Source organism: Scyliorhinus torazame, chromosome 24 (genome assembly GCF_047496885.1).
Source record: "Scyliorhinus torazame isolate Kashiwa2021f chromosome 24, sScyTor2.1, whole genome shotgun sequence".
NCBI classification, from domain to species: Eukaryota; Metazoa; Chordata; class Chondrichthyes; order Carcharhiniformes; family Scyliorhinidae; genus Scyliorhinus; species Scyliorhinus torazame.
Window position 1 is genome coordinate 8,941,913 of NC_092730.1, and position 27,689 is coordinate 8,969,601.

Below are 27,689 nucleotides of genomic sequence, written 5' to 3' on the forward strand. Positions count from 1 at the left end.
GAAGAGGTGGGAATTGAGTATTTAAATCTGATCTGGAGGCAGCAGCAAAGCAGGGTGGAACAGAGCACAGCAGTCACAGAGAGACGGAGCGAGGGAGAGAGAGAGAGACAGACAGACAGACAGAGAGAGAGAGAGACAGAGAGAGAGAGAGAGGCAGAGAGAGAGAGGCAGAGAGAGAGAGACAGAGAGAGAGAGAGAGAGAGAGAGAAAGAGGGACACAGCTAGAGAGAGAGAAACAGAGAGAGAGATAGCGAGAAAGAGGGACAGAGAGAGAGAGAGCGAAAGAGGGACAGACAGAGAGGGAGACAGACAGAGAGAGAGAGACGGAGCGAGGGAGAGAGACAGAGCGAGGGAGAGAGAGAGAGACAGACAGGGAGAGAGAGACAGCGAGAGAGAGAGAGAGACAGAGAGAGAGAGACAGACAAAGAGAGAGAGAAAGAGGGACAGAGCTAGAAAGAGAGAAACAGAGAGAGAGAGTGAGAAAGAGGGACAGAGAGAGAGACAGAGAGAGACAGACAGAGAGAGCGTAAAAGCGGGACAGAGAGAGAGAGAGAGACAGAGAGGGAGACAGACAGAGAGAGAGAGACGGAGCGAGGGAGAGAGAGAGAGACAGAGCGAGGGAGAGAGAGAGAGACAGACAGAGAGAGAGAGACAGACAGACAGAGAGAGAGAGAGACAGAGAGAGAGAGAGAGAGAGACAGAGAGAGAGAGTCAGACAAAGAGAGAGGGACAGAGCTAGAAAGAGAGAAACAGAGAGAGAGAGAGCGAGAAAGAGGGACAGAGGGAGAGAGAGAGAGACAGACACAGAGAGAGAGAGTGAGAAAGAGGGACAGAGAGAGAGAGCGAGAAACATAGTGAGAGAGAGACAGAGCTAGAGAGAGACAGATAGAGAGAGCGAGGGCTAGAGAGAGAGAGACAGAGAGAGAGAGACAGTGCTGGAGAGAGAGAGACGGAGAGAAAGAAAGAGAGAGGGCTAGGCAGAGACAGGGCTAGACAGAGAGAGAAAGAGGGACAGAGAGAGAGAGAGACAGGGCAAAAGAGCGAGAGAGAGCGCAAAAGACAGACAGAGAGAGAGAGACAGAGCAAGAGAGAGCGAGAGAGAGAGAGAGCAACACAGTGAGAGAGACAGAGCGAGAGAGAGGAAGAGAGACGGAGTGAGAGAGAGAGGAAAGGGCAGTGTGACACTACGAGACCTCTCCTCCCGGCAGCCTTTCTCGGTTTTTCTGGGCTCGTCTCTCCCCCTCTGCACGAGAAATCAGGGCGACAGGGAGAGAGAGAGCGAGAGAGAAAGAGAGGGGAGAGGCGAGCGGACGGTCAGCATGTTAAATGGGATCAAAGTGGACGGAGTGGACTACCCCGACTGGAGCAGTTACCATGAGGAGTGCGAGGTCTGTTCAATCACCCTTTGCTCCCTCACGTTCCCGAGCGAGCCAAGGGTTTCTTTGGTGGGTGTAATCGGGGGCAAGGTTTCGAGCTGTCCACTTCTGTTTGTCTTTCCTGAAATTGTTTGAGGGATGGTGACGTGGGTGCGGAGGGCCAGGGGGAAAGGGGTCAGCTCTTTAGCCGGGTTAGCTGCTCGCACAGACACAGTTTGGTGAGTCCCAGGGGGGCTGGAGGGTACCGAGGGGTGTTTCTGTATCGGGGGGGGGGGGGGGCGGCGTTTGACCCTCTGATGTCTGGGACGAGGCCATCACCACGACAAGACCACTGCGGATTCCACTGCCCGACCTGACATCACGCACCTCAAACTCGCTTCAATCTCCAGCCAGCACTCCGTATTAAAATCCACTTCCAGGGCAGCACGGGGGCGCAGTGGTTAGCACTGCTGCCCCACGGCGCCGAGGTCCCGGGTTCGATCCCAGCGCCTGGGTAACTGTCCGTGTGGAGTTTGCACATTCTCCCCGTGTCTGCGTGGGTTTCGCCCCCACAACCCAAAGATGTGCAGGGTAGGTGGATTGGCCACACTAAATTGCCCCTCAATTGGAAATAAGGGGCGGAATTCTCCCGGAACGGCGCCAATCAGACGGGCATCGCGCCGCCCCAAAGGGGCGGAATGCTCCGCATCTTTGGGGGCCGAGCCCCAACATTGAGGGGCTAGGCCGGCGCCGGAGGGATTTCCGCCCCGCCAGCTGGCGGGAAAGGCCTTTGGTGCCCCGCCAGCTGGCGTGGAAATGACATCTCCGGGCGGTGCATGCGCGGGAGCGTCAGCGGCCGCTGACAGTTTCCCGCGCATGCGCAGTGGGGAGAGTCTCTTTCGCCTCCGCCAGGGTGGAGGCCGTGGCGGAGGCGGAAGGGAAAGAGTGCCCCCACGGCACAGGCCCGCCCGCGGATCGGTGGGCCCCGATCGCGGGCCAGGCCATCGTGGGGGCACCCCCCGGGGCCAGATCGCCCCGCGCCCCACCCCCCCACAGGACCCCGGAGCCCGCCCACGCCACCTTGTCCCGCCGCTCAAAAGGTGGTTTAATCCACGCCGGCGGGACAGGCAATTTATCGGCGGGACTTCGGCCCATCCGGGCCGGAGAATCCAGCGGGGGGGGGTCCGCCAACCGGCGCGGCCCGATTCCAGCCCCCGCCGAATATCCGGGGCCGGAGACTTCGGCAACCAGCGGGGGCGGGAGTCACGGCAGCCCCCGGCGATTCTCCAACCCCGCTGTCATGGAGAATGACGCCCACTGTCCCTCAGTATCAGACTCTCAGTCATAACACTCTCTCTCACACTGTCCCTCAGTATCAGACTCTCAGTTATAACACTCTCTCTCTCACACTGTCCCTCAGTATCAGACTCTCAGTCATAACACTCTCTCTCTCACACTGTCCCTCAGTATCAGACTCTCAGTTATAACACTCTCTCTCACACACTGTCCCTCAGTATCAGACTCTCAGTTATAACACTCTCTCTCACACTGTCCCTCAGTATCAGACTCTCAGTTATAACACTCTCTCTCACACACTGTCCCTCAGTATCAGACTCTCAGTTATAACACTCTCTCTCTCACACTGTCCCTCAGTATCAGACTCTCAGTTATAACACTCTCTCTGTTACACTGTCCCTCAGTATCAGACTCTCAGTTATAACACTCTCTCTCACACACTGTCCCTCAGTATCAGACTCTCAGTTGTAACACTCTCTCTCACACACTGTCCCTCAGTATCAGACTCTCAGTTATAACACTCTCTCTGTTACACTGTCCCTCAGTATCAGACTCTCTGTTATAACACTCTCTCTCTCACACTGTCCCTCAGTATCAGACTCTCAGTTATAACACTCTCTCTGTTACACTGTCCCTCAGTATCAGACTCTCAGTTATAACACTCTCTCTCACACACTGTCCCTCAGTATCAGACTCTCAGTTATAACACTCTCTCTCACACACTGTCCCTCAGTATCAGACTCTCAGTTGTAACACTCTCTCTCACACACTGTCCCTCAGTATCAGACTCTCAGTTATAACACTCTCTCTCACACACTGTCCCTCAGTATCAGACTCTCAGTTATAACACTCTCTCTCTCGCACTGTCCCTCAGTATCAGACTCACAGTTATAACACTCTCTCTCTCACACTGTCCCTCAGTATCAGACTCTCAGTTATAACACTCTCTCTGTTACACTGTCCCTCAGTATCAGACTCTCAGTTATAACACTCTCTCTCACACTGTCCCTCAGTATCAGACTCTCAGTCATAACACTCTCTCTCACACACTGTCCCTCAGTATCAGACTCACAGTTATAACACTCTCTCTCTCACACTGTCCCTCAGTATCAGACTCTAAGTTATAACACTCTCTCTCACACTGTCCCTCAGTATCAGACTCTCAGTCATAACACTCTCTCTCACACACTGTCCCTCAGTATCAGACTCACAGTTATAACACTCTCTCTCACACACTGTCCCTCAGTATCAGACTCTCAGTTATAACACTCTCTCTCTCACACTGTCCCTCAGTATCAGACTCTCAGTTATAACACTCTCTCACACGCACTGTCCCTCAGTATCAGACTCTCAGTTATAACACTCTCTCTCACACACTGTCCCTCAGTATCAGACTCTCAGTTATAACACTCTCTCTCTCACACTGTCCCTCAGTATCAGACTCTCAGTTATAACACTCTCTCTCACACACTGTCCCTCAGTATCAGACTCTCAGTTATAACACTCTCTCTCTCACACTGTCCCTCAGTATCAGACTCTCAGTTATAACACTCTCTCTCTCACACTGTCCCTCAGTATCAGACTCTCAGTTATAACACTCTCTCTCACACACTGTCCCTCAGTATCAGACTCTCAGTTATAACACTCTCTCTCTCACACTGTCCCTCAGTATCAGACTCTCAGTTATAACACTCTCTCTCACACACTGTCCCTCAGTATCAGACTCTCAGTTATAACACTCTCTCTGTTACACTGTCCCTCAGTATCAGACTCTCAGTTATAACACTCTCTCTCTCACACTGTCCCTCAGTATCAGACTCTCAGTTATAACACTCTCTCTCTCACACTGTCCCTCAGTATCAGACTCTCAGTTATAACACTCTCTCTCACACACTGTCCCTCAGTATCAGACTCTCTGTTATAACACTCTCTCTCACACACTGTCCCTCAGTATCAGACTCTCAGTCACAACACTCTCTCTCACACACTGTCCCTCAGTATCAGACTCTCAGTTATAACACTCTCTCTCACACACTGTCCCTCAGTATCAGACTCTCAGTTATAACACTCTCTCACACACTGTCCCTCAGTATCAGACTCTCAGTTATAACACTCTCTCTCTCACACTGTCCCTCAGTATCAGACTCTCAGTTATAACACTCTCTCTCACACACTGTCCCTCAGTATCAGACTCTCAGTTATAACACTCTCTCTCTCACACTGTCCCTCAGTATCAGACTCTCAGTTATAACACTCTCTCTCTCACACTGTCCCTCAGTATCAGACTCTCAGTTATAACACTCTCTCTCTCACACTGTCCCTCAGTATCAGACTCTCAGTTATAACACTCTCTCTCACACACTGTCCCTCAGTATCAGACTCAGTTATAACACTCTCTCTGTTACACTGTCCCTCAGTATCAGACTCTCAGTTATAACACTCTCTCTCACACACTGTCCCTCAGTATCAGACTCTCAGTTATAACACTCTCTCTCTCACACTGTCCCTCAGTATCAGACTCTCAGTTATAACACTCTCTCTCACACACTGTCCCTCAGTATCAGACTCAGTTATAACACTCTCTCTGTTACACTGTCCCTCAGTATCAGACTCTCAGTTATAACACTCTCTCTCACACACTGTCCCTCAGTATCAGACTCTCAGTTATAACACTCTCTCTCTGTTACACTGTCCCTCAGTATCAGACTCTCAGTTATAACACTCTCTCTCACACACTGTCCCTCAGTATCAGACTCTCAGTTATAACACTCTCTCTCTCACACTGTCCCTCAGTATCAGACTCTCAGTTATAACACTCTCTCTCACACACTGTCCCTCAGTATCAGACTCAGTTATAACACGCTCTCTCTCACACACTGTCCCTCAGTATCAGACTCTCAGTTATAACACTCTCTCTCACACACTGTCCCTCAGTATCAGAGTCTCAGTTACAACACTCTCTCTCTGTTACACTGTCCCTCAGTATCAGACTCTCAGTTATAACACTCTCTCTCTGTTACACTGTCCCTCAGTATCAGACTCTCAGTTATAACACTCTCTCACACACACTGTCCCTCAGTATCAGATTCTCAGTTATAACACTCTCTCTCTTACACTGTCCCTCAGTATCAGACCCTCAGTTATATAACATTCTCTCTCACACACTGTCCCTCAGTATCAGACTCTCAGTTATAACACTCTCTCTCTCACACTGTCCCTCAGTATCAGACTCTCAGTTATAACACGCTCTCTCTCACACACTGTCCCTCAGTATCAGACTCTCAGTTATAACACTCTCTCTCACACACTGTCCCTCAGTATCAGACTCTCAGTTATAACACTCTCTCTCTCACACTGTCCCTCAGTATCAGACTCTCAGTTATAACACTCTCTCTCACACACTGTCCCTCAGTATCAGACTCTCAGTTATAACACTCTCTCTCTCACACTGTCCCTCAGTATCAGACTCTCAGTTATAACACTCTCTCTCTCACACTGTCCCTCAGTATCAGACTCTCAGTTATAACACTCTCTCTCACACACTGTCATTCAGTATCAGACTCTCAGTTATAACACTCTCTCTCTCACACTGTCCCTCAGTATCAGACTCTCAGTTATAACACTCTCTCACACGCACTGTCCCTCAGTATCAGACTCTCAGTTATAACACTCTCTCTCACACACTGTCCCTCAGTATCAGACTCTCAGTTATAACACTCTCTCTCTCACACTGTCCCTCAGTATCAGACTCTCAGTTATAACACTCTCTCTCACACACTGTCCCTCAGTATCAGACTCTCAGTTATAACACTCTCTCTCTCACACTGTCCCTCAGTATCAGACTCTCAGTTATAACACTCTCTCTCTCACACTGTCCCTCAGTATCAGACTCTCAGTTATAACACTCTCTCTCACACACTGTCCCTCAGTATCAGACTCTCTGTTATAACACTCTCTCTCACACACTGTCCCTCAGTATCAGACTCTCAGTCATAACACTCTCTCTCACACACTGTCCCTCAGTATCAGACTCTCAGTTATAACACTCTCTCTGTTACACTGTCCCTCGATATCAGACTCTCAGTTATAACACTCTCTCACACACTGTCCCTCAGTATCAGACTCTCAGTCATAACACTCTCTCTCACACACTGTCCCTCAGTATCAGACTCTCAGTTATAACACTCTCTCTCACACACTGTCCCTCAGTATCAGACTCTCAGTTATAACACTCTCTCTCTCACACTGTCCCTCAGTATCAGACTCTCAGTTATAACACTCTCTCTCACACACTGTCCCTCAGTATCAGACTCTCAGTTATAACACTCTCTCTCTCACACTGTCCCTCAGTATCAGACTCTCAGTTATAACACTCTCTCTCTCACACTGTCCCTCAGTATCAGACTCTCAGTTATAACACTCTCTCTCTCACACTGTCCCTCAGTATCAGACTCTCAGTTATAACACTCTCTCTCACACACTGTCCCTCAGTATCAGACTCAGTTATAACACTCTCTCTGTTACACTGTCCCTCAGTATCAGACTCTCAGTTATAACACTCTCTCTCACACACTGTCCCTCAGTATCAGACTCTCAGTTATAACACTCTCTCTCTCACACTGTCCCTCAGTATCAGACTCTCAGTTATAACACTCTCTCTCACACACTGTCCCTCAGTATCAGACTCAGTTATAACACTCTCTCTGTTACACTGTCCCTCAGTATCAGACTCTCAGTTATAACACTCTCTCTCACACACTGTCCCTCAGTATCAGACTCTCAGTTATAACACTCTCTCTCTGTTACACTGTCCCTCAGTATCAGACTCTCAGTTATAACACTCTCTCTCACACACTGTCCCTCAGTATCAGACTCTCAGTTATAACACTCTCTCTCTCACACTGTCCCTCAGTATCAGACTCTCAGTTATAACACTCTCTCTCTGTTACACTGTCCCTCAGTATCAGACTCTCAGTTATAACACTCTCTCTCTGTTACACTGTCCCTCAGTATCAGACTCTCAGTTATAACACTCTCTCACACACACTGTCCCTCAGTATCAGATTCTCAGTTATAACACTCTCTCTCTTACACTGTCCCTCAGTATCAGACCCTCAGTTATATAACATTCTCTCTCACACACTGTCCCTCAGTATCAGACTCTCAGTTATAACACTCTCTCTCTCACACTGTCCCTCAGTATCAGACTCTCAGTTATAACACTCTCTCTCTCACACTGTCCCTCAGTATCAGACTCTCAGTATTAACACTCTCTCACACACTGACCCTCAGTATCAGACTCTCAGTTATAACACTCTCTCTGTTACACTGTCGCTCAGTATCAGACTCAGTTATAACACTCTCTCTCACACACTGTCCCTCAGTATCAGACTCTCAGTTGTAACACTCTCTCTGTTACACTGTCCCTCAGTATCAGACTCAGTTATAACACTCTCTCTGTTACACTGTCCCTCAGTATCAGACTCTCAGTTATAACACTCTCTCTCTCACACACTGTCCCTCAGTATCAGACTCTCAGTTATAACACTCTCTCTGTTACACTGTCCCTCAGTATTAGACTCTCAGTTATAACACTCTCTCTCACACACTGTCCCTCAGTATCAGACTCTCAGTTATAACACTGTCTCTCACACACTGTCCCTCAGTATCAGACTCTCAGTTATAACACTCTCTCTCACACTGTCCCTCAGTATCAGACTCTCAGTTATAACACTCTCTCTCACACACTGTCCCTCAGTATCAGACTCTAAGTTATAACACTCTCTCTGTTACACTGTCCCTCAGTATCAGACTCTCAGTTATAACACTCTCTCTCTCACACTGTCCCTCGGTATCAGACTCTCAGTTATAACACTCTCTCTCTCACACTGTCCCTCAGTATCAGACTCTAAGTTATAACACTCTCTCTCACACACTGTCCCTCAGTATCAGACTCTCAGTTATAACACTCTCTCTCTCACACTGTCCCTCAGTATCAGACTCTCAGTTATAACACTCTCTCTCACACACTGTCCCTCAGTATCAGACTCTCAGTTATAACACTCTCTCTCACACACTGTCCCTCAGTATCAGACTCTCAGTTATAACACTCTCTCTGTTACACTGTCCCTCAGTATCTGACTCTAAGTTATAACACTCTCTCTCACACACTGTCCCTCAGTATCAGACTCTCAGTTATAACACTCTCTCTCTCACACTGTCCCTCAGTATCAGACTCTAAGTTATAACACTCTCTCTGTTACACTGTCCCTCAGTATCAGACTCTCAGTTATAACACTCTCTCTCACACACTGTCCCTCAGTATCAGACTCTAAGTTATAACACTCTCTCTGTTACACTGTCCCTCAGTATCAGACTCTCAGTTATAACACTCTCTCTCTCACACTGTCCCTCAGTATCAGATTCTCAGTTATAACGCTCTCTCACACACTGTCCCTCAGTATCAGACTCTCAGTTATAACACTCTGTCTGTTACACTGTCCCTCAGTATCAGACTCTCAGTTATAACACTCTCTCTCACACACTGTCCCTCAGTATCAGACTCTCAGTTATAACACGCTCTCTCACACACTGTCCCTCAGTATCAGACTCTCAGTTATAACACTCTCTCTCACACACTGTCCCTCAGTATCAGACTCTCAGTTATAACCCTCGCTCACACACTGTCCCTCAGTATCAGACTCTCAGTTATAACACTCTCTCTCACACACTGTCCCTCAGTATCAGACTCTCTGTTATAACACTCTCTCTCACACACTGTCCCTCAGTATCAGACTCTCAGTTATAACACACTCTCTCTCACACACTGTCCCTCAGTATCAGACCCTCAGTTATAACGCTCTCTCTGTTACACAGTCCCTCAGTATCAGACTCTCAGTTATAACACTCTCTCTCACACTGTTCCTCAGTATCAGACTCTCAGTTATAACACTCTCTCTCTCACACTGTCCCTCAGTATCAGACTCTCTGTTATAACACTCTCTCTCTCACACTGTCCCTCAGTATCAGACTCTCAGTTATAACACTCTCTCTCTCACACTGTCCCTCAGTATCAGACTCTCAGTTATAACACTCTCTCTCTCACACTGTCCCTCAGTATCAGACTCTCAGTTATAACACTCTCTCTGTTACACTGTCCCTCAGTATCAGACTCACAGTTATAACACTCTCTCTCTCACACACTGTCCCTCAGTATCTGACTCTCAGTTATAACGCTCTCTCACACACTGTCCCTCAGTATCAGACTCTCAGTTATAACACTCTCTCTCTCACACTGTCCCTCAGTATCAGACTCTCAGTTATAACACACTCTCTGTTACACTGTCCCTCAGTATCAGACTCTCAGTTATAACAGTCTCTCTCACACACTGTCCCTCAGTATCAGACTCTCAGTTATAACACTCTCTGTCACACTGTCCCTCAGTATCAGACTCTCAGTTATAACACTCTCTCTCACACACTGTCCCTCAGTATCAGACTCTCAGTTATAACGTTCTCTCTGTTACACTGTCCCTCAGTATCAGATTCTCAGTTATAGCATTCTCTCTGTTACACTGTCCCTCAGTATCAGACTCTCAGTTATAACACTCTCTCTCACTCTCTCACTGTCCCTCAGTATCAGACTCTCAGTTATAACACTCTCTCTCACACACTGCCCCTCAGTATCAGACTCTCAGTTATAACACTCTCTCAGTTACACTGTCCCTCAGTATCAGACTCTCAGTTATAACGCTCTCTCTCACACACTGTCCCTCAGTATCAGACTCTCAGTTATAACACTCTCTCTCACACACTGTCCCTCAGTGTCAGACTCTCAGTTATTACACCCTCTCACACTGTCCCTAAGTATCAGACTCTCAGTTATAACACTCTCTCTCACACACTGTCCCTCAGTATCAGACTCTCAGTTATAACCCTCGCTCACACACTGTCCCTCAGTATCAGACTCTCAGTTATAACGCTCTCTCTCACACACTGTCCCTCAGTATCAGACTCTCAGTTATAACACTCTCTCTCTCACACTGTCCCTCAGTATCAGACTCTCAGTTATAACACTCTCTCTCACACACTGTCCCTCAGTATCAGGCTCTCAGTTATAACACTCTCTCACACTGTCCCTCAGTATCAGACTCTCAGTTATAACACTCTCTCTCTCACACTGTCCCTCAGTATCAGACCCTCAGTTATAACACTCTCTCACACACACTGTCCCTCAGTATCAGACTCTCAGTTATAACACTCTCTCTCTCACACTGTCCCTCAGTATCAGACTCCCAGTTATAACACTCTCTCACACACTGTCCCTCAGTATCAGACTCTCAGTTATAACTCTCTCACACACTGTCCCTCAGTATCAGACTCTCAGTTATAACCCTCGCTCACACACTGTCCCTCAGTATCAGACTCTCAGTTATAACGCTCTCTCTCACACACTGTCCCTCAGTATCAGACTCTCAGTTATAACACTCTCTCTCTCACACTGTCCCTCAGTATCAGACTCTCAGTTATAACACTCTCTCTCACACACTGTCCCTCAGTATCAGACTCTCAGTTATAACACTCTCTCTGTTACACTGTCCCTCAGTATCAGACTCTCAGTTATAACACTCTCTCACACACAGTCCCTCAGTATCAGACTCTCAGTTATAACACTCTCTCTCACACACTGTCCCTCAGTATCAGACTCTCAGTTATAAAACTCTCTCTCACACTGTCCCTCAGTATCAGACTCTCAGTTATAACACTCTCTCACACACACTGTCCCTCAGTATCAGATTCTCAGTTATAACACTCTCTCTCTTACACTGTCCCTCAGTATCAGACCCTCAGTTATATAACATTCTCTCTCACACACTGTCCCTCAGTATCAGACTCTCAGTTATAACACTCTCTCTGTTATACTGTCCCTCAGTATCAGACTCTCAGTTATAACACTCTCTCTGTTATACTGTCCCTCAGTATCAGACTCTCAGTTATAACACTCTCTCTCACACACTGTCCCTCAGTATCAGACTCAGTTATAACACTCTCTCTGTTACACTGTCCCTCAGTATCAGACTCTCAGTTATAACACTCTCTCTCACACACTGTCCCTCAGTATCAGACTCTCAGTTATAACACTCTCTCTCTGTTACACTGTCCCTCAGTATCAGACTCTCAGTTATAACACTCTCTCTCACACACTGTCCCTCAGTATCAGACTCTCAGTTATAACACTCTCTCTCTCACACTGTCCCTCAGTATCAGACTCTCAGTTATAACACTCTCTCTCACACACTGTCCCTCAGTATCAGACTCAGTTATAACACTCTCTCTGTTACACTGTCCCTCAGTATCAGACTCTCAGTTATAACACTCTCTCTCACACACTGTCCCTCAGTATCAGACTCTCAGTTACAACACTCTCTCTCTGTTACACTGTCCCTCAGTATCAGACTCTCAGTTATAACACTCTCTCTCTGTTACACTGTCCCTCAGTATCAGACTCTCAGTTATAACACTCTCTCACACACACTGTCCCTCAGTATCAGATTCTCAGTTATAACACTCTCTCTCTTACACTGTCCCTCAGTATCAGACCCTCAGTTATATAACATTCTCTCTCACACACTGTCCCTCAGTATCAGACTCTCAGTTATAACACTCTCTCTCTCACACTGTCCCTCAGTATCAGACTCTCAGTTATAACACGCTCTCTCTCACACACTGTCCCTCAGTATCAGACTCTCAGTTGTAACACTCTCTCTCACACACTGTCCCTCAGTATCAGACTCTCAGTTATAACACTCTCTCTCTCACACTGTCCCTCAGTATCAGACTCTCAGTTATAACACTCTCTCTCACACACTGTCCCTCAGTATCAGACTCTCAGTTATAACACTCTCTCTCTCACACTGTCCCTCAGTATCAGACTCTCAGTTATAACACTCTCTCTCTCACACTGTCCCTCAGTATCAGACTCTCAGTTATAACACTCTCTCTCACACACTGTCCCTCAGTATCAGACTCTCAGTTATAACACTCTCTCTCTCACACTGTCCCTCAGTATCAGACTCTCAGTTATAACACTCTCTCACACGCACTGTCCCTCAGTATCAGACTCTCAGTTATAACACTCTCTCTCACACACTGTCCCTCAGTATCAGACTCTCAGTTATAACACTCTCTCTCTCACACTGTCCCTCAGTATCAGACTCTCAGTTATAACACTCTCTCTCACACACTGTCCCTCAGTATCAGACTCTCAGTTATAACACTCTCTCTCTCACACTGTCCCTCAGTATCAGACTCTCAGTTATAACACTCTCTCTCTCACACTGTCCCTCAGTATCAGACTCTCAGTTATAACACTCTCTCTCACACACTGTCCCTCAGTATCAGACTCTCTGTTATAACACTCTCTCTCACACACTGTCCCTCAGTATCAGACTCTCAGTCATAACACTCTCTCTCACACACTGTCCCTCAGTATCAGACTCTCAGTTATAACACTCTCTCTCACACACTGTCCCTCAGTATCAGACTCTCAGTTATAACACTCTCTCTCACACACTGTCCCTCAGTATCAGACTCTCAGTTATAACACTCTCTCTCTCACACTGTCCCTCAGTATCAGACTCTCAGTTATAACACTCTCTCTCACACACTGTCCCTCAGTATCAGACTCTCAGTTATAACACTCTCTCTCTCACACTGTCCCTCAGTATCAGACTCTCAGTTATAACACTCTCTCTCTCACACTGTCCCTCAGTATCAGACTCTCAGTTATAACACTCTCTCTCTCACACTGTCCCTCAGTATCAGACTCTCAGTTATAACACTCTCTCTCACACACTGTCCCTCAGTATCAGACTCAGTTATAACACTCTCTCTGTTACACTGTCCCTCAGTATCAGACTCTCAGTTATAACACTCTCTCTCACACACTGTCCCTCAGTATCAGACTCTCAGTTATAACACTCTCTCTCTCACACTGTCCCTCAGTATCAGACTCTCAGTTATAACACTCTCTCTCACACACTGTCCCTCAGTATCAGACTCAGTTATAACACTCTCTCTGTTACACTGTCCCTCAGTATCAGACTCTCAGTTATAACACTCTCTCTCACACACTGTCCCTCAGTATCAGACTCTCAGTTATAACACTCTCTCTCTGTTACACTGTCCCTCAGTATCAGACTCTCAGTTATAACACTCTCTCTCACACACTGTCCCTCAGTATCAGACTCTCAGTTATAACACTCTCTCTCTCACACTGTCCCTCAGTATCAGACTCTCAGTTATAACACTCTCTCTCACACACTGTCCCTCAGTATCAGACTCAGTTATAACACTCTCTCTGTTACACTGTCCCTCAGTATCAGACTCTCAGTTATAACACTCTCTCTCACACACTGTCCCTCAGTATCAGACTCTCAGTTACAACACTCTCTCTCTGTTACACTGTCCCTCAGTATCAGACTCTCAGTTATAACACTCTCTCTCTGTTACACTGTCCCTCAGTATCAGACTCTCAGTTATAACACTCTCTCACACACACTGTCCCTCAGTATCAGATTCTCAGTTATAACACTCTCTCTCTTACACTGTCCCTCAGTATCAGACCCTCAGTTATATAACATTCTCTCTCACACACTGTCCCTCAGTATCAGACTCTCAGTTATAACACTCTCTCTCTCACACTGTCCCTCAGTATCAGACTCTCAGTTATAACACGCTCTCTCTCACACACTGTCCCTCAGTATCAGACTCTCAGTTGTAACACTCTCTCTCACACACTGTCCCTCAGTATCAGACTCTCAGTTATAACACTCTCTCTCTCACACTGTCCCTCAGTATCAGACTCTCAGTTATAACACTCTCTCTCACACACTGTCCCTCAGTATCAGACTCTCAGTTATAACACTCTCTCTCTCACACTGTCCCTCAGTATCAGACTCTCAGTTATAACACTCTCTCTCTCACACTGTCCCTCAGTATCAGACTCTCAGTTATAACACTCTCTCTCACACACTGTCCCTCAGTATCAGACTCTCAGTTATAACACTCTCTCTCTCACACTGTCCCTCAGTATCAGACTCTCAGTTATAACACTCTCTCACACGCACTGTCCCTCAGTATCAGACTCTCAGTTATAACACTCTCTCTCACACACTGTCCCTCAGTATCAGACTCTCAGTTATAACACTCTCTCTCTCACACTGTCCCTCAGTATCAGACTCTCAGTTATAACACTCTCTCTCACACACTGTCCCTCAGTATCAGACTCTCAGTTATAACACTCTCTCTCTCACACTGTCCCTCAGTATCAGACTCTCAGTTATAACACTCTCTCTCTCACACTGTCCCTCAGTATCAGACTCTCAGTTATAACACTCTCTCTCACACACTGTCCCTCAGTATCAGACTCTCTGTTATAACACTCTCTCTCACACACTGTCCCTCAGTATCAGACTCTCAGTCATAACACTCTCTCTCACACACTGTCCCTCAGTATCAGACTCTCAGTTATAACACTCTCTCTCACACACTGTCCCTCAGTATCAGACTCTCAGTTATAACACTCTCTCTCACACACTGTCCCTCAGTATCAGACTCTCAGTTATAACACTCTCTCTCTCACACTGTCCCTCAGTATCAGACTCTCAGTTATAACACTCTCTCTCACACACTGTCCCTCAGTATCAGACTCTCAGTTATAACACTCTCTCTCTCACACTGTCCCTCAGTATCAGACTCTCAGTTATAACACTCTCTCTCTCACACTGTCCCTCAGTATCAGACTCTCAGTTATAACACTCTCTCTCTCACACTGTCCCTCAGTATCAGACTCTCAGTTATAACACTCTCTCTCACACACTGTCCCTCAGTATCAGACTCAGTTATAACACTCTCTCTGTTACACTGTCCCTCAGTATCAGACTCTCAGTTATAACACTCTCTCTCACACACTGTCCCTCAGTATCAGACTCTCAGTTATAACACTCTCTCTCTCACACTGTCCCTCAGTATCAGACTCTCAGTTATAACACTCTCTCTCACACACTGTCCCTCAGTATCAGACTCAGTTATAACACTCTCTCTGTTACACTGTCCCTCAGTATCAGACTCTCAGTTATAACACTCTCTCTCACACACTGTCCCTCAGTATCAGACTCTCAGTTATAACACTCTCTCTCTGTTACACTGTCCCTCAGTATCAGACTCTCAGTTATAACACTCTCTCTCACACACTGTCCCTCAGTATCAGACTCTCAGTTATAACACTCTCTCTCTCACACTGTCCCTCAGTATCAGACTCTCAGTTATAACACTCTCTCTCACACACTGTCCCTCAGTATCAGACTCAGTTATAACACTCTCTCTGTTACACTGTCCCTCAGTATCAGACTCTCAGTTATAACACTCTCTCTCACACACTGTCCCTCAGTATCAGACTCTCAGTTATAACACTCTCTCTCTGTTACACTGTCCCTCAGTATCAGACTCTCAGTTATAACACTCTCTCTCTGTTACACTGTCCCTCAGTATCAGACTCTCAGTTATAACACTCTCTCACACACACTGTCCCTCAGTATCAGATTCTCAGTTATAACACTCTCTCTCTTACACTGTCCCTCAGTATCAGACCCTCAGTTATATAACATTCTCTCTCACACACTGTCCCTCAGTATCAGACTCTCAGTTATAACACTCTCTCTCTCACACTGTCCCTCAGTATCAGACTCTCAGTTATAACACTCTCTCTCTCACACTGTCCCTCAGTATCAGACTCTCAGTATTAACACTCTCTCACACACTGACCCTCAGTATCAGACTCTCAGCTATAACACTCTCTCTGTTACACTGTCGCTCAGTATCAGACTCAGTTATAACACTCTCTCTCACACACTGTCCCTCAGTATCAGACTCTCAGTTGTAACACTCTCTCTGTTACACTGTCCCTCAGTATCAGACTCAGTTATAACACTCTCTCTGTTACACTGTCCCTCAGTATCAGACTCTCAGTTATAACACTCTCTCTCTCACACACTGTCCCTCAGTATCAGACTCTCAGTTATAACACTCTCTCTGTTACACTGTCCCTCAGTATCAGACTCTCAGTTATAACACTCTCTCTCTCACACTGTCCCTCAGTATCAGACTCTCAGTTATAACACTCTCTCTCACACACTGTCCCTCAGTATCAGACTCTCAGTTATAACACTGTCTCTCACACACTGTCCCTCAGTATCAGACTCTCAGTTATAACACTCTCTCTCACACACTGTCCCTCGGTATCAGACTCTCAGTTATAACACTCTCTCTCTCACACTGTCCCTCAGTATCAGACTCTCAGTTATAACACTCTCTCTCACACACTGTCCCTCAGTATCAGACTCTCAGTTATAACACTCTCTCTGTTACACTGTCCCTCAGTATCAGACTCTCAGTTATAACACTCTCTCTCTCACACTGTCCCTCAGTATCAGACTCTCAGTTATAACACTCTCTCTGTTACACTGTCCCTCAGTATCAGACTCTCAGTTATAACACTCTCTCTGTTACACTGTTCCTCAGTATCAGACTCTCAGTTATAACACTCTCTCTCACACACTGTCCCTCAGTATCAGACTCAGTTATAACACTCTCTCTGTTACACTGTCCCTCAGTATCAGACTCTCAGTTATAACACTCTCTCTCACACACTGTCCCTCAGTATCAGACTCTCAGTTATAACACTCTCTCTCTGTTACACTGTCCCTCAGTATCAGACTCTCAGTTATAACACTCTCTCTCACACACTGTCCCTCAGTATCAGACTCTCAGTTATAACACTCTCTCTCTCACACTGTCCCTCAGTATCAGACTCTCAGTTATAACACTCTCTCTCACACACTGTCCCTCAGTATCAGACTCAGTTATAACACTCTCTCTGTTACACTGTCCCTCAGTATCAGACTCTCAGTTATAACACTCTCTCTCACACACTGTCCCTCAGTATCAGACTCTCAGTTACAACACTCTCTCTCTGTTACACTGTCCCTCAGTATCAGACTCTCAGTTATAACACTCTCTCTCTGTTACACTGTCCCTCAGTATCAGACTCTCAGTTATAACACTCTCTCACACACACTGTCCCTCAGTATCAGATTCTCAGTTATAACACTCTCTCTCTTACACTGTCCCTCAGTATCAGACCCTCAGTTATATAACATTCTCTCTCACACACTGTCCCTCAGTATCAGACTCTCAGTTATAACACTCTCTCTCTCACACTGTCCCTCAGTATCAGACTCTCAGTTATAACACGCTCTCTCTCACACACTGTCCCTCAGTATCAGACTCTCAGTTGTAACACTCTCTCTCACACACTGTCCCTCAGTATCAGACTCTCAGTTATAACACTCTCTCTCTCACACTGTCCCTCAGTATCAGACTCTCAGTTATAACACTCTCTCTCACACACTGTCCCTCAGTATCAGACTCTCAGTTATAACACTCTCTCTCTCACACTGTCCCTCAGTATCAGACTCTCAGTTATAACACTCTCTCTCTCACACTGTCCCTCAGTATCAGACTCTCAGTTATAACACTCTCTCTCACACACTGTCCCTCAGTATCAGACTCTCAGATATAACACTCTCTCTCTCACACTGTCCCTCAGTATCAGACTCTCAGTTATAACACTCTCTCACACGCACTGTCCCTCAGTATCAGACTCTCAGTTATAACACTCTCTCTCACACACTGTCCCTCAGTATCAGACTCTCAGTTATAACACTCTCTCTCTCACACTGTCCCTCAGTATCAGACTCTCAGTTATAACACTCTCTCTCACACACTGTCCCTCAGTATCAGACTCTCAGTTATAACACTCTCTCTCTCACACTGTCCCTCAGTATCAGACTCTCAGTTATAACACTCTCTCTCTCACACTGTCCCTCAGTATCAGACTCTCAGTTATAACACTCTCTCTCACACACTGTCCCTCAGTATCAGACTCTCTGTTATAACACTCTCTCTCACACACTGTCCCTCAGTATCAGACTCTCAGTCATAACACTCTCTCTCACACACTGTCCCTCAGTATCAGACTCTCAGTTATAACACTCTCTCTCACACACTGTCCCTCAGTATCAGACTCTCAGTTATAACACTCTCTCTCACACACTGTCCCTCAGTATCAGACTCTCAGTTATAACACTCTCTCTCTCACACTGTCCCTCAGTATCAGACTCTCAGTTATAACACTCTCTCTCACACACTGTCCCTCAGTATCAGACTCTCAGTTATAACACTCTCTCTCTCACACTGTCCCTCAGTATCAGACTCTCAGTTATAACACTCTCTCTCTCACACTGTCCCTCAGTATCAGACTCTCAGTTATAACACTCTCTCTCTCACACTGTCCCTCAGTATCAGACTCTCAGTTATAACACTCTCTCTCACACACTGTCCCTCAGTATCAGACTCAGTTATAACACTCTCTCTGTTACACTGTCCCTCAGTATCAGACTCTCAGTTATAACACTCTCTCTCACACACTGTCCCTCAGTATCAGACTCTCAGTTATAACACTCTCTCTCTCACACTGTCCCTCAGTATCAGACTCTCAGTTATAACACTCTCTCTCACACACTGTCCCTCAGTATCAGACTCAGTTATAACACTCTCTCTGTTACACTGTCCCTCAGTATCAGACTCTCAGTTATAACACTCTCTCTCACACACTGTCCCTCAGTATCAGACTCTCAGTTATAACACTCTCTCTCTGTTACACTGTCCCTCAGTATCAGACTCTCAGTTATAACACTCTCTCTCACACACTGTCCCTCAGTATCAGACTCTCAGTTATAACACTCTCTCTCTCACACTGTCCCTCAGTATCAGACTCTCAGTTATAACACTCTCTCTCACACACTGTCCCTCAGTATCAGACTCAGTTATAACACTCTCTCTGTTACACTGTCCCTCAGTATCAGACTCTCAGTTATAACACTCTCTCTCACACACTGTCCCTCAGTATCAGACTCTCAGTTATAACACTCTCTCTCTGTTACACTGTCCCTCAGTATCAGACTCTCAGTTATAACACTCTCTCTCTGTTACACTGTCCCTCAGTATCAGACTCTCAGTTATAACACTCTCTCACACACACTGTCCCTCAGTATCAGATTCTCAGTTATAACACTCTCTCTCTTACACTGTCCCTCAGTATCAGACCCTCAGTTATATAACATTCTCTCTCACACACTGTCCCTCAGTATCAGACTCTCAGTTATAACACTCTCTCTCTCACACTGTCCCTCAGTATCAGACTCTCAGTTATAACACTCTCTCTCTCACACTGTCCCTCAGTATCAGACTCTCAGTATTAACACTCTCTCACACACTGACCCTCAGTATCAGACTCTCAGCTATAACACTCTCTCTGTTACACTGTCGCTCAGTATCAGACTCAGTTATAACACTCTCTCTCACACACTGTCCCTCAGTATCAGACTCTCAGTTGTAACACTCTCTCTGTTACACTGTCCCTCAGTATCAGACTCAGTTATAACACTCTCTCTGTTACACTGTCCCTCAGTATCAGACTCTCAGTTATAACACTCTCTCTCTCACACACTGTCCCTCAGTATCAGACTCTCAGTTATAACACTCTATCTGTTACACTGTCCCTCAGTATCAGACTCTCAGTTATAACACTCTCTCTCTCACACTGTCCCTCAGTATCAGACTCTCAGTTATAACACTCTCTCTCACACACTGTCCCTCAGTATCAGACTCTCAGTTATAACACTGTCTCTCACACACTGTCCCTCAGTATCAGACTCTCAGTTATAACACTCTCTCTCACACACTGTCCCTCGGTATCAGACTCTCAGTTATAACACTCTCTCTCTCACACTGTCCCTCAGTATCAGACTCTCAGTTATAACACTCTCTCTCTCACACTGTCCCTCAGTATCAGACTCTCAGTTATAACACTCTCTCTGTTACACTGTCCCTCAGTATCAGACTCTCAGTTATAACACTCTCTCTGTTACACTGTTCCTCAGTATCAGACTCTCAGTTATAACACTCTCTCTCACACACTGTCCCTCAGTATCAGACTCTCAGTTATAACACTCTCTCTCACACACTGTCCCTCGGTATCAGACTCTCAGTTATAACACTCTCTCTCTCACACTGTCCCTCAGTATCAGATTCTCAGTTATAACGCTCTCTCACACACTGTCCCTCAGTATCAGACTCTCAGTTATAACACTCTGTCTGTTACACTGTCCCTCAGTATCAGACTCTCAGTTATAACACTCTCTCTCACACACTGTCCCTCAGTATCAGACTCTCAGTTATAACACACTCTCTCTCACACACTGTCCCTCAGTATCAGACTCTCAGTTATAACACTCTCTCTCACACACTGTCCCTCAGTATCAGACTCTCAGTTATAACACTCTCTCTCACACACTGTCCCTCAGTTTCACACTCTCAGTTATAACACTCTCTCTCTCACACACTGTCCCTCAGTATCAGACTCTCAGTTATAACACTCTCTCTCTCACACTGTCCCTCAGTATCAGACTCTCAGTTATAACACTCTCTCTGTTACACTGTCCCTCAATATCAGACTCTCAGTTATAACACTCTCTCTCTCACACTGTCCCTCAGTATCAGACCCTCAGTTATAACGCACTCTCTGTTACACAGTCCCTCAGTATCAGACTCTCAGTTATAACACTCTCTCTCACACTGTTCCTCAGTATCAGACTCTCAGTTATAACACTCTCTCTCTCACACTGTCCCTCAGTATCAGACTCTCAGTTATAACACACTCTCTGTTACACTGTCCCTCAGTATCAGACTCTCAGTTATAACACTCTCTCTGTCACACTGTCCCTCAGTATCAGACTCTCAGTTATAACAGTCTCTCTCACACACTGTCCCTCAGTATCAGACTCTCAGTTATAACACTCTCTGTCACACTGTCCCTCAGTATCAGACTCTCAGTTATAACACTCTCTCTCACACACTGTCCCTCAGTATCAGACTCTCAGTTATAACGTTCTCTCTGTTACACTGTCCCTCAGTATCAGATTCTCAGTTATAACACTCTCTCTCACTCTCTCACTGTCCCTCAGTATCAGACTCTCAGTTATAACACTCTCTCTCACACACTGCCCCTCAGTATCAGACTCTCAGTTATAACACTCTCTCAGTTACACTGTCCCTCAGTATCAGACTCTCAGTTATAACGCTCTCTCTCACACACTGTCCCTCAGTATCAGACTCTCAGTTATAACACTCTCTCTCACACACTGTCCCTCAGTGTCAGACTCTCAGTTATTACACCCTCTCACACTGTCCCTAAGTATCAGACTCTCAGTTATAACACTCTCTCTCACACACTGTCCCTCAGTATCAGACTCTCAGTTATAACCCTCGCTCACACACTGTCCCTCAGTATCAGACTCTCAGTTATAACGCTCTCTCTCACACACTGTCCCTCAGTATCAGACTCTCAGTTATAACACTCTCTCTCTCACACTGTCCCTCAGTATCAGACTCTCAGTTATAACACTCTCTCTCTCACACACTGTCCCTCAGTATCAGACTCTCAGTTATAACACTCTCTCTGTTACACTGTCCCTCAGTATCAGACTCTCAGTTATAACACTCTCTCTCTCACACTGTCCCTCAGTATCAGACTCTCAGTTATAACACTCTCTCTCACACACTGTCCCTCAGTATCAGACTCTCAGTTATAACACTGTCTCTCACACACTGTCCCTCAGTATCAGACTCTCAGTTATAACACTCTCTCTCACACACTGTCCCTCGGTATCAGACTCTCAGTTATAACACTCTCTCTCTCACACTGTCCCTCAGTATCAGACTCTCAGTTATAACACTCTCTCTCACACACTGTCCCTCAGTATCAGACTCTCAGTTATAACACTCTCTCTGTTACACTGTCCCTCAGTATCAGACTCTCAGTTATAACACTCTCTCTCTCACACTGTCCCTCAGTATCAGACTCTCAGTTATAACACTCTCTCTGTTACACTGTCCCTCAGTATCAGACTCTCAGTTATAACACTCTCTCTGTTACACTGTTCCTCAGTATCAGACTCTCAGTTATAACACTCTCTCTCACACACTGTCCCTCAGTATCAGACTCAGTTATAACACTCTCTCTGTTACACTGTCCCTCAGTATCAGACTCTCAGTTATAACACTCTCTCTCACACACTGTCCCTCAGTATCAGACTCTCAGTTATAACACTCTCTCTCTGTTACACTGTCCCTCAGTATCAGACTCTCAGTTATAACACTCTCTCTCACACACTGTCCCTCAGTATCAGACTCTCAGTTATAACACTCTCTCTCTCACACTGTCCCTCAGTATCAGACTCTCAGTTATAACACTCTCTCTCACACACTGTCCCTCAGTATCAGACTCAGTTATAACACTCTCTCTGTTACACTGTCCCTCAGTATCAGACTCTCAGTTATAACACTCTCTCTCACACACTGTCCCTCAGTATCAGACTCTCAGTTACAACACTCTCTCTCTGTTACACTGTCCCTCAGTATCAGACTCTCAGTTATAACACTCTCTCTCTGTTACACTGTCCCTCAGTATCAGACTCTCAGTTATAACACTCTCTCACACACACTGTCCCTCAGTATCAGATTCTCAGTTATAACACTCTCTCTCTTACACTGTCCCTCAGTATCAGACCCTCAGTTATATAACATTCTCTCTCACACACTGTCCCTCAGTATCAGACTCTCAGTTATAACACTCTCTCTCTCACACTGTCCCTCAGTATCAGACTCTCAGTTATAACACGCTCTCTCTCACACACTGTCCCTCAGTATCAGACTCTCAGTTGTAACACTCTCTCTCACACACTGTCCCTCAGTATCAGACTCTCAGTTATAACACTCTCTCTCTCACACTGTCCCTCAGTATCAGACTCTCAGTTATAACACTCTCTCTCACACACTGTCCCTCAGTATCAGACTCTCAGTTATAACACTCTCTCTCTCACACTGTCCCTCAGTATCAGACTCTCAGTTATAACACTCTCTCTCTCACACTGTCCCTCAGTATCAGACTCTCAGTTATAACACTCTCTCTCACACACTGTCCCTCAGTATCAGACTCTCAGATATAACACTCTCTCTCTCACACTGTCCCTCAGTATCAGACTCTCAGTTATAACACTCTCTCACACGCACTGTCCCTCAGTATCAGACTCTCAGTTATAACACTCTCTCTCACACACTGTCCCTCAGTATCAGACTCTCAGTTATAACACTCTCTCTCTCACACTGTCCCTCAGTATCAGACTCTCAGTTATAACACTATCTCTCACACACTGTCCCTCAGTATCAGACTCTCAGTTATAACACTCTCTCTCTCACACTGTCCCTCAGTATCAGACTCTCAGTTATAACACTCTCTCTCTCACACTGTCCCTCAGTATCAGACTCTCAGTTATAACACTCTCTCTCACACACTGTCCCTCAGTATCAGACTCTCTGTTATAACACTCTCTCTCACACACTGTCCCTCAGTATCAGACTCTCAGTCATAACACTCTCTCTCACACACTGTCCCTCAGTATCAGACTCTCAGTTATAACACTCTCTCTCACACACTGTCCCTCAGTATCAGACTCTCAGTTATAACACTCTCTCTCACACACTGTCCCTCAGTATCAGACTCTCAGTTATAACACTCTCTCTCTCACACTGTCCCTCAGTATCAGACTCTCAGTTATAACACTCTCTCTCACACACTGTCCCTCAGTATCAGACTCTCAGTTATAACACTCTCTCTCTCACACTGTCCCTCAGTATCAGACTCTCAGTTATAACACTCTCTCTCTCACACTGTCCCTCAGTATCAGACTCTCAGTTATAACACTCTCTCTCTCACACTGTCCCTCAGTATCAGACTCTCAGTTATAACACTCTCTCTCACACACTGTCCCTCAGTATCAGACTCAGTTATAACACTCTCTCTGTTACACTGTCCCTCAGTATCAGACTCTCAGTTATAACACTCTCTCTCACACACTGTCCCTCAGTATCAGACTCTCAGTTATAACACTCTCTCTCTCACACTGTCCCTCAGTATCAGACTCTCAGTTATAACACTCTCTCTCACACACTGTCCCTCAGTATCAGACTCAGTTATAACACTCTCTCTGTTACACTGTCCCTCAGTATCAGACTCTCAGTTATAACACTCTCTCTCACACACTGTCCCTCAGTATCAGACTCTCAGTTATAACACTCTCTCTCTGTTACACTGTCCCTCAGTATCAGACTCTCAGTTATAACACTCTCTCTCACACACTGTCCCTCAGTATCAGACTCTCAGTTATAACACTCTCTCTCTCACACTGTCCCTCAGTATCAGACTCTCAGTTATAACACTCTCTCTCACACACTGTCCCTCAGTATCAGACTCAGTTATAACACTCTCTCTGTTACACTGTCCCTCAGTATCAGACTCTCAGTTATAACACTCTCTCTCACACACTGTCCCTCAGTATCAGACTCTCAGTTATAACACTCTCTCTCTGTTACACTGTCCCTCAGTATCAGACTCTCAGTTATAACACTCTCTCTCTGTTACACTGTCCCTCAGTATCAGACTCTCAGTTATAACACTCTCTCACACACACTGTCCCTCAGTATCAGATTCTCAGTTATAACACTCTCTCTCTTACACTGTCCCTCAGTATCAGACCCTCAGTTATATAACATTCTCTCTCACACACTGTCCCTCAGTATCAGACTCTCAGTTATAACACTCTCTCTCTCACACTGTCCCTCAGTATCAGACTCTCAGTTATAACACTCTCTCTCTCACACTGTCCCTCAGTATCAGACTCTCAGTATTAACACTCTCTCACACACTGACCCTCAGTATCAGACTCTCAGCTATAACACTCTCTCTGTTACACTGTCGCTCAGTATCAGACTCAGTTATAACACTCTCTCTCACACACTGTCCCTCAGTATCAGACTCTCAGTTGTAACACTCTCTCTGTTACACTGTCCCTCAGTATCAGACTCAGTTATAACACTCTCTCTGTTACACTGTCCCTCAGTATCAGACTCTCAGTTATAACACTCTCTCTCTCACACACTGTCCCTCAGTATCAGACTCTCAGTTATAACACTCTCTCTGTTACACTGTCCCTCAGTATCAGACTCTCAGTTATAACACTCTCTCTCTCACACTGTCCCTCAGTATCAGACTCTCAGTTATAACACTCTCTCTCACACACTGTCCCTCAGTATCAGACTCTCAGTTATAACACTGTCTCTCACACACTGTCCCTCAGTATCAGACTCTCAGTTATAACACTCTCTCTCACACACTGTCCCTCGGTATCAGACTCTCAGTTATAACACTCTCTCTCTCACACTGTCCCTCAGTATCAGACTCTCAGTTATAACACTCTCTCTCTCACACTGTCCCTCAGTATCAGACTCTCAGTTATAACACTCTCTCTGTTACACTGTCCCTCAGTATCAGACTCTCAGTTATAACACTCTCTCTGTTACACTGTTCCACAGTATCAGACTCTCAGTTATAACACTCTCTCTCACACACTGTCCCTCAGTATCAGACTCTCAGTTATAACACTCTCTCTCACACACTGTCCCTCGGTATCAGACTCTCAGTTATAACACTCTCTCTCTCACACTGTCCCTCAGTATCAGATTCTCAGTTATAACGCTCTCTCACACACTGTCCCTCAGTATCAGACTCTCAGTTATAACACTCTGTCTGTTACACTGTCCCTCAGTATCAGACTCTCAGTTATAACACTCTCTCTCACACACTGTCCCTCAGTATCAGACTCTCAGTTATAACACACTCTCTCTCACACACTGTCCCTCAGTATCAGACTCTCAGTTATAACACTCTCTCTCACACACTGTCCCTCAGTATCAGACTCTCAGTTATAACACTCTCTCTCACACACTGTCCCTCAGTTTCACACTCTCAGTTATAACACTCTCTCTCTCACACACTGTCCCTCAGTATCAGACTCTCAGTTATAACACTCTCTCTCTCACACTGTCCCTCAGTATCAGACTCTCAGTTATAACACTCTCTCTGTTACACTGTCCCTCAATATCAGACTCTCAGTTATAACACTCTCTCTCTCACACTGTCCCTCAGTATCAGACCCTCAGTTATAACGCACTCTCTGTTACACAGTCCCTCAGTATCAGACTCTCAGTTATAACACTCTCTCTCACACTGTTCCTCAGTATCAGACTCTCAGTTATAACACTCTCTCTCTCACACTGTCCCTCAGTATCAGACTCTCAGTTATAACACACTCTCTGTTACACTGTCCCTCAGTATCAGACTCTCAGTTATAACACTCTCTCTGTCACACTGTCCCTCAGTATCAGACTCTCAGTTATAACAGTCTCTCTCACACACTGTCCCTCAGTATCAGACTCTCAGTTATAACACTCTCTGTCACACTGTCCCTCAGTATCAGACTCTCAGTTATAACACTCTCTCTCACACACTGTCCCTCAGTATCAGACTCTCAGTTATAACGTTCTCTCTGTTACACTGTCCCTCAGTATCAGATTCTCAGTTATAACACTCTCTCTCACTCTCTCACTGTCCCTCAGTATCAGACTCTCAGTTATAACACTCTCTCTCACACACTGCCCCTCAGTATCAGACTCTCAGTTATAACACTCTCTCAGTTACACTGTCCCTCAGTATCAGACTCTCAGTTATAACGCTCTCTCTCACACACTGTCCCTCAGTATCAGACTCTCAGTTATAACACTCTCTCTCACACACTGTCCCTCAGTGTCAGACTCTCAGTTATTACACCCTCTCACACTGTCCCTAAGTATCAGACTCTCAGTTATAACACTCTCTCTCACACACTGTCCCTCAGTATCAGACTCTCAGTTATAACCCTCGCTCACACACTGTCCCTCAGTATCAGACTCTCAGTTATAACG

General features: G+C 45.8%; 1 protein-coding gene across 1 annotated transcript in view; it reads left to right on the top strand.

Annotated features, from left to right (window-relative positions):
* The first annotated feature begins 179 nt into the window (after positions 1-179).
* LOC140399868 (forkhead box protein A2-like) overlaps positions 180-27,689 on the top strand; it is a 52,821-nt gene continuing 25,311 nt past the window's right edge. The window contains exon 1 of the mRNA XM_072489333.1: positions 180-1,388. Within this exon, the coding sequence (XP_072345434.1) occupies positions 1,320-1,388 (69 nt within the window). The 5' untranslated portion in view covers positions 180-1,319. The remainder of the gene's footprint in view (positions 1,389-27,689) is intronic.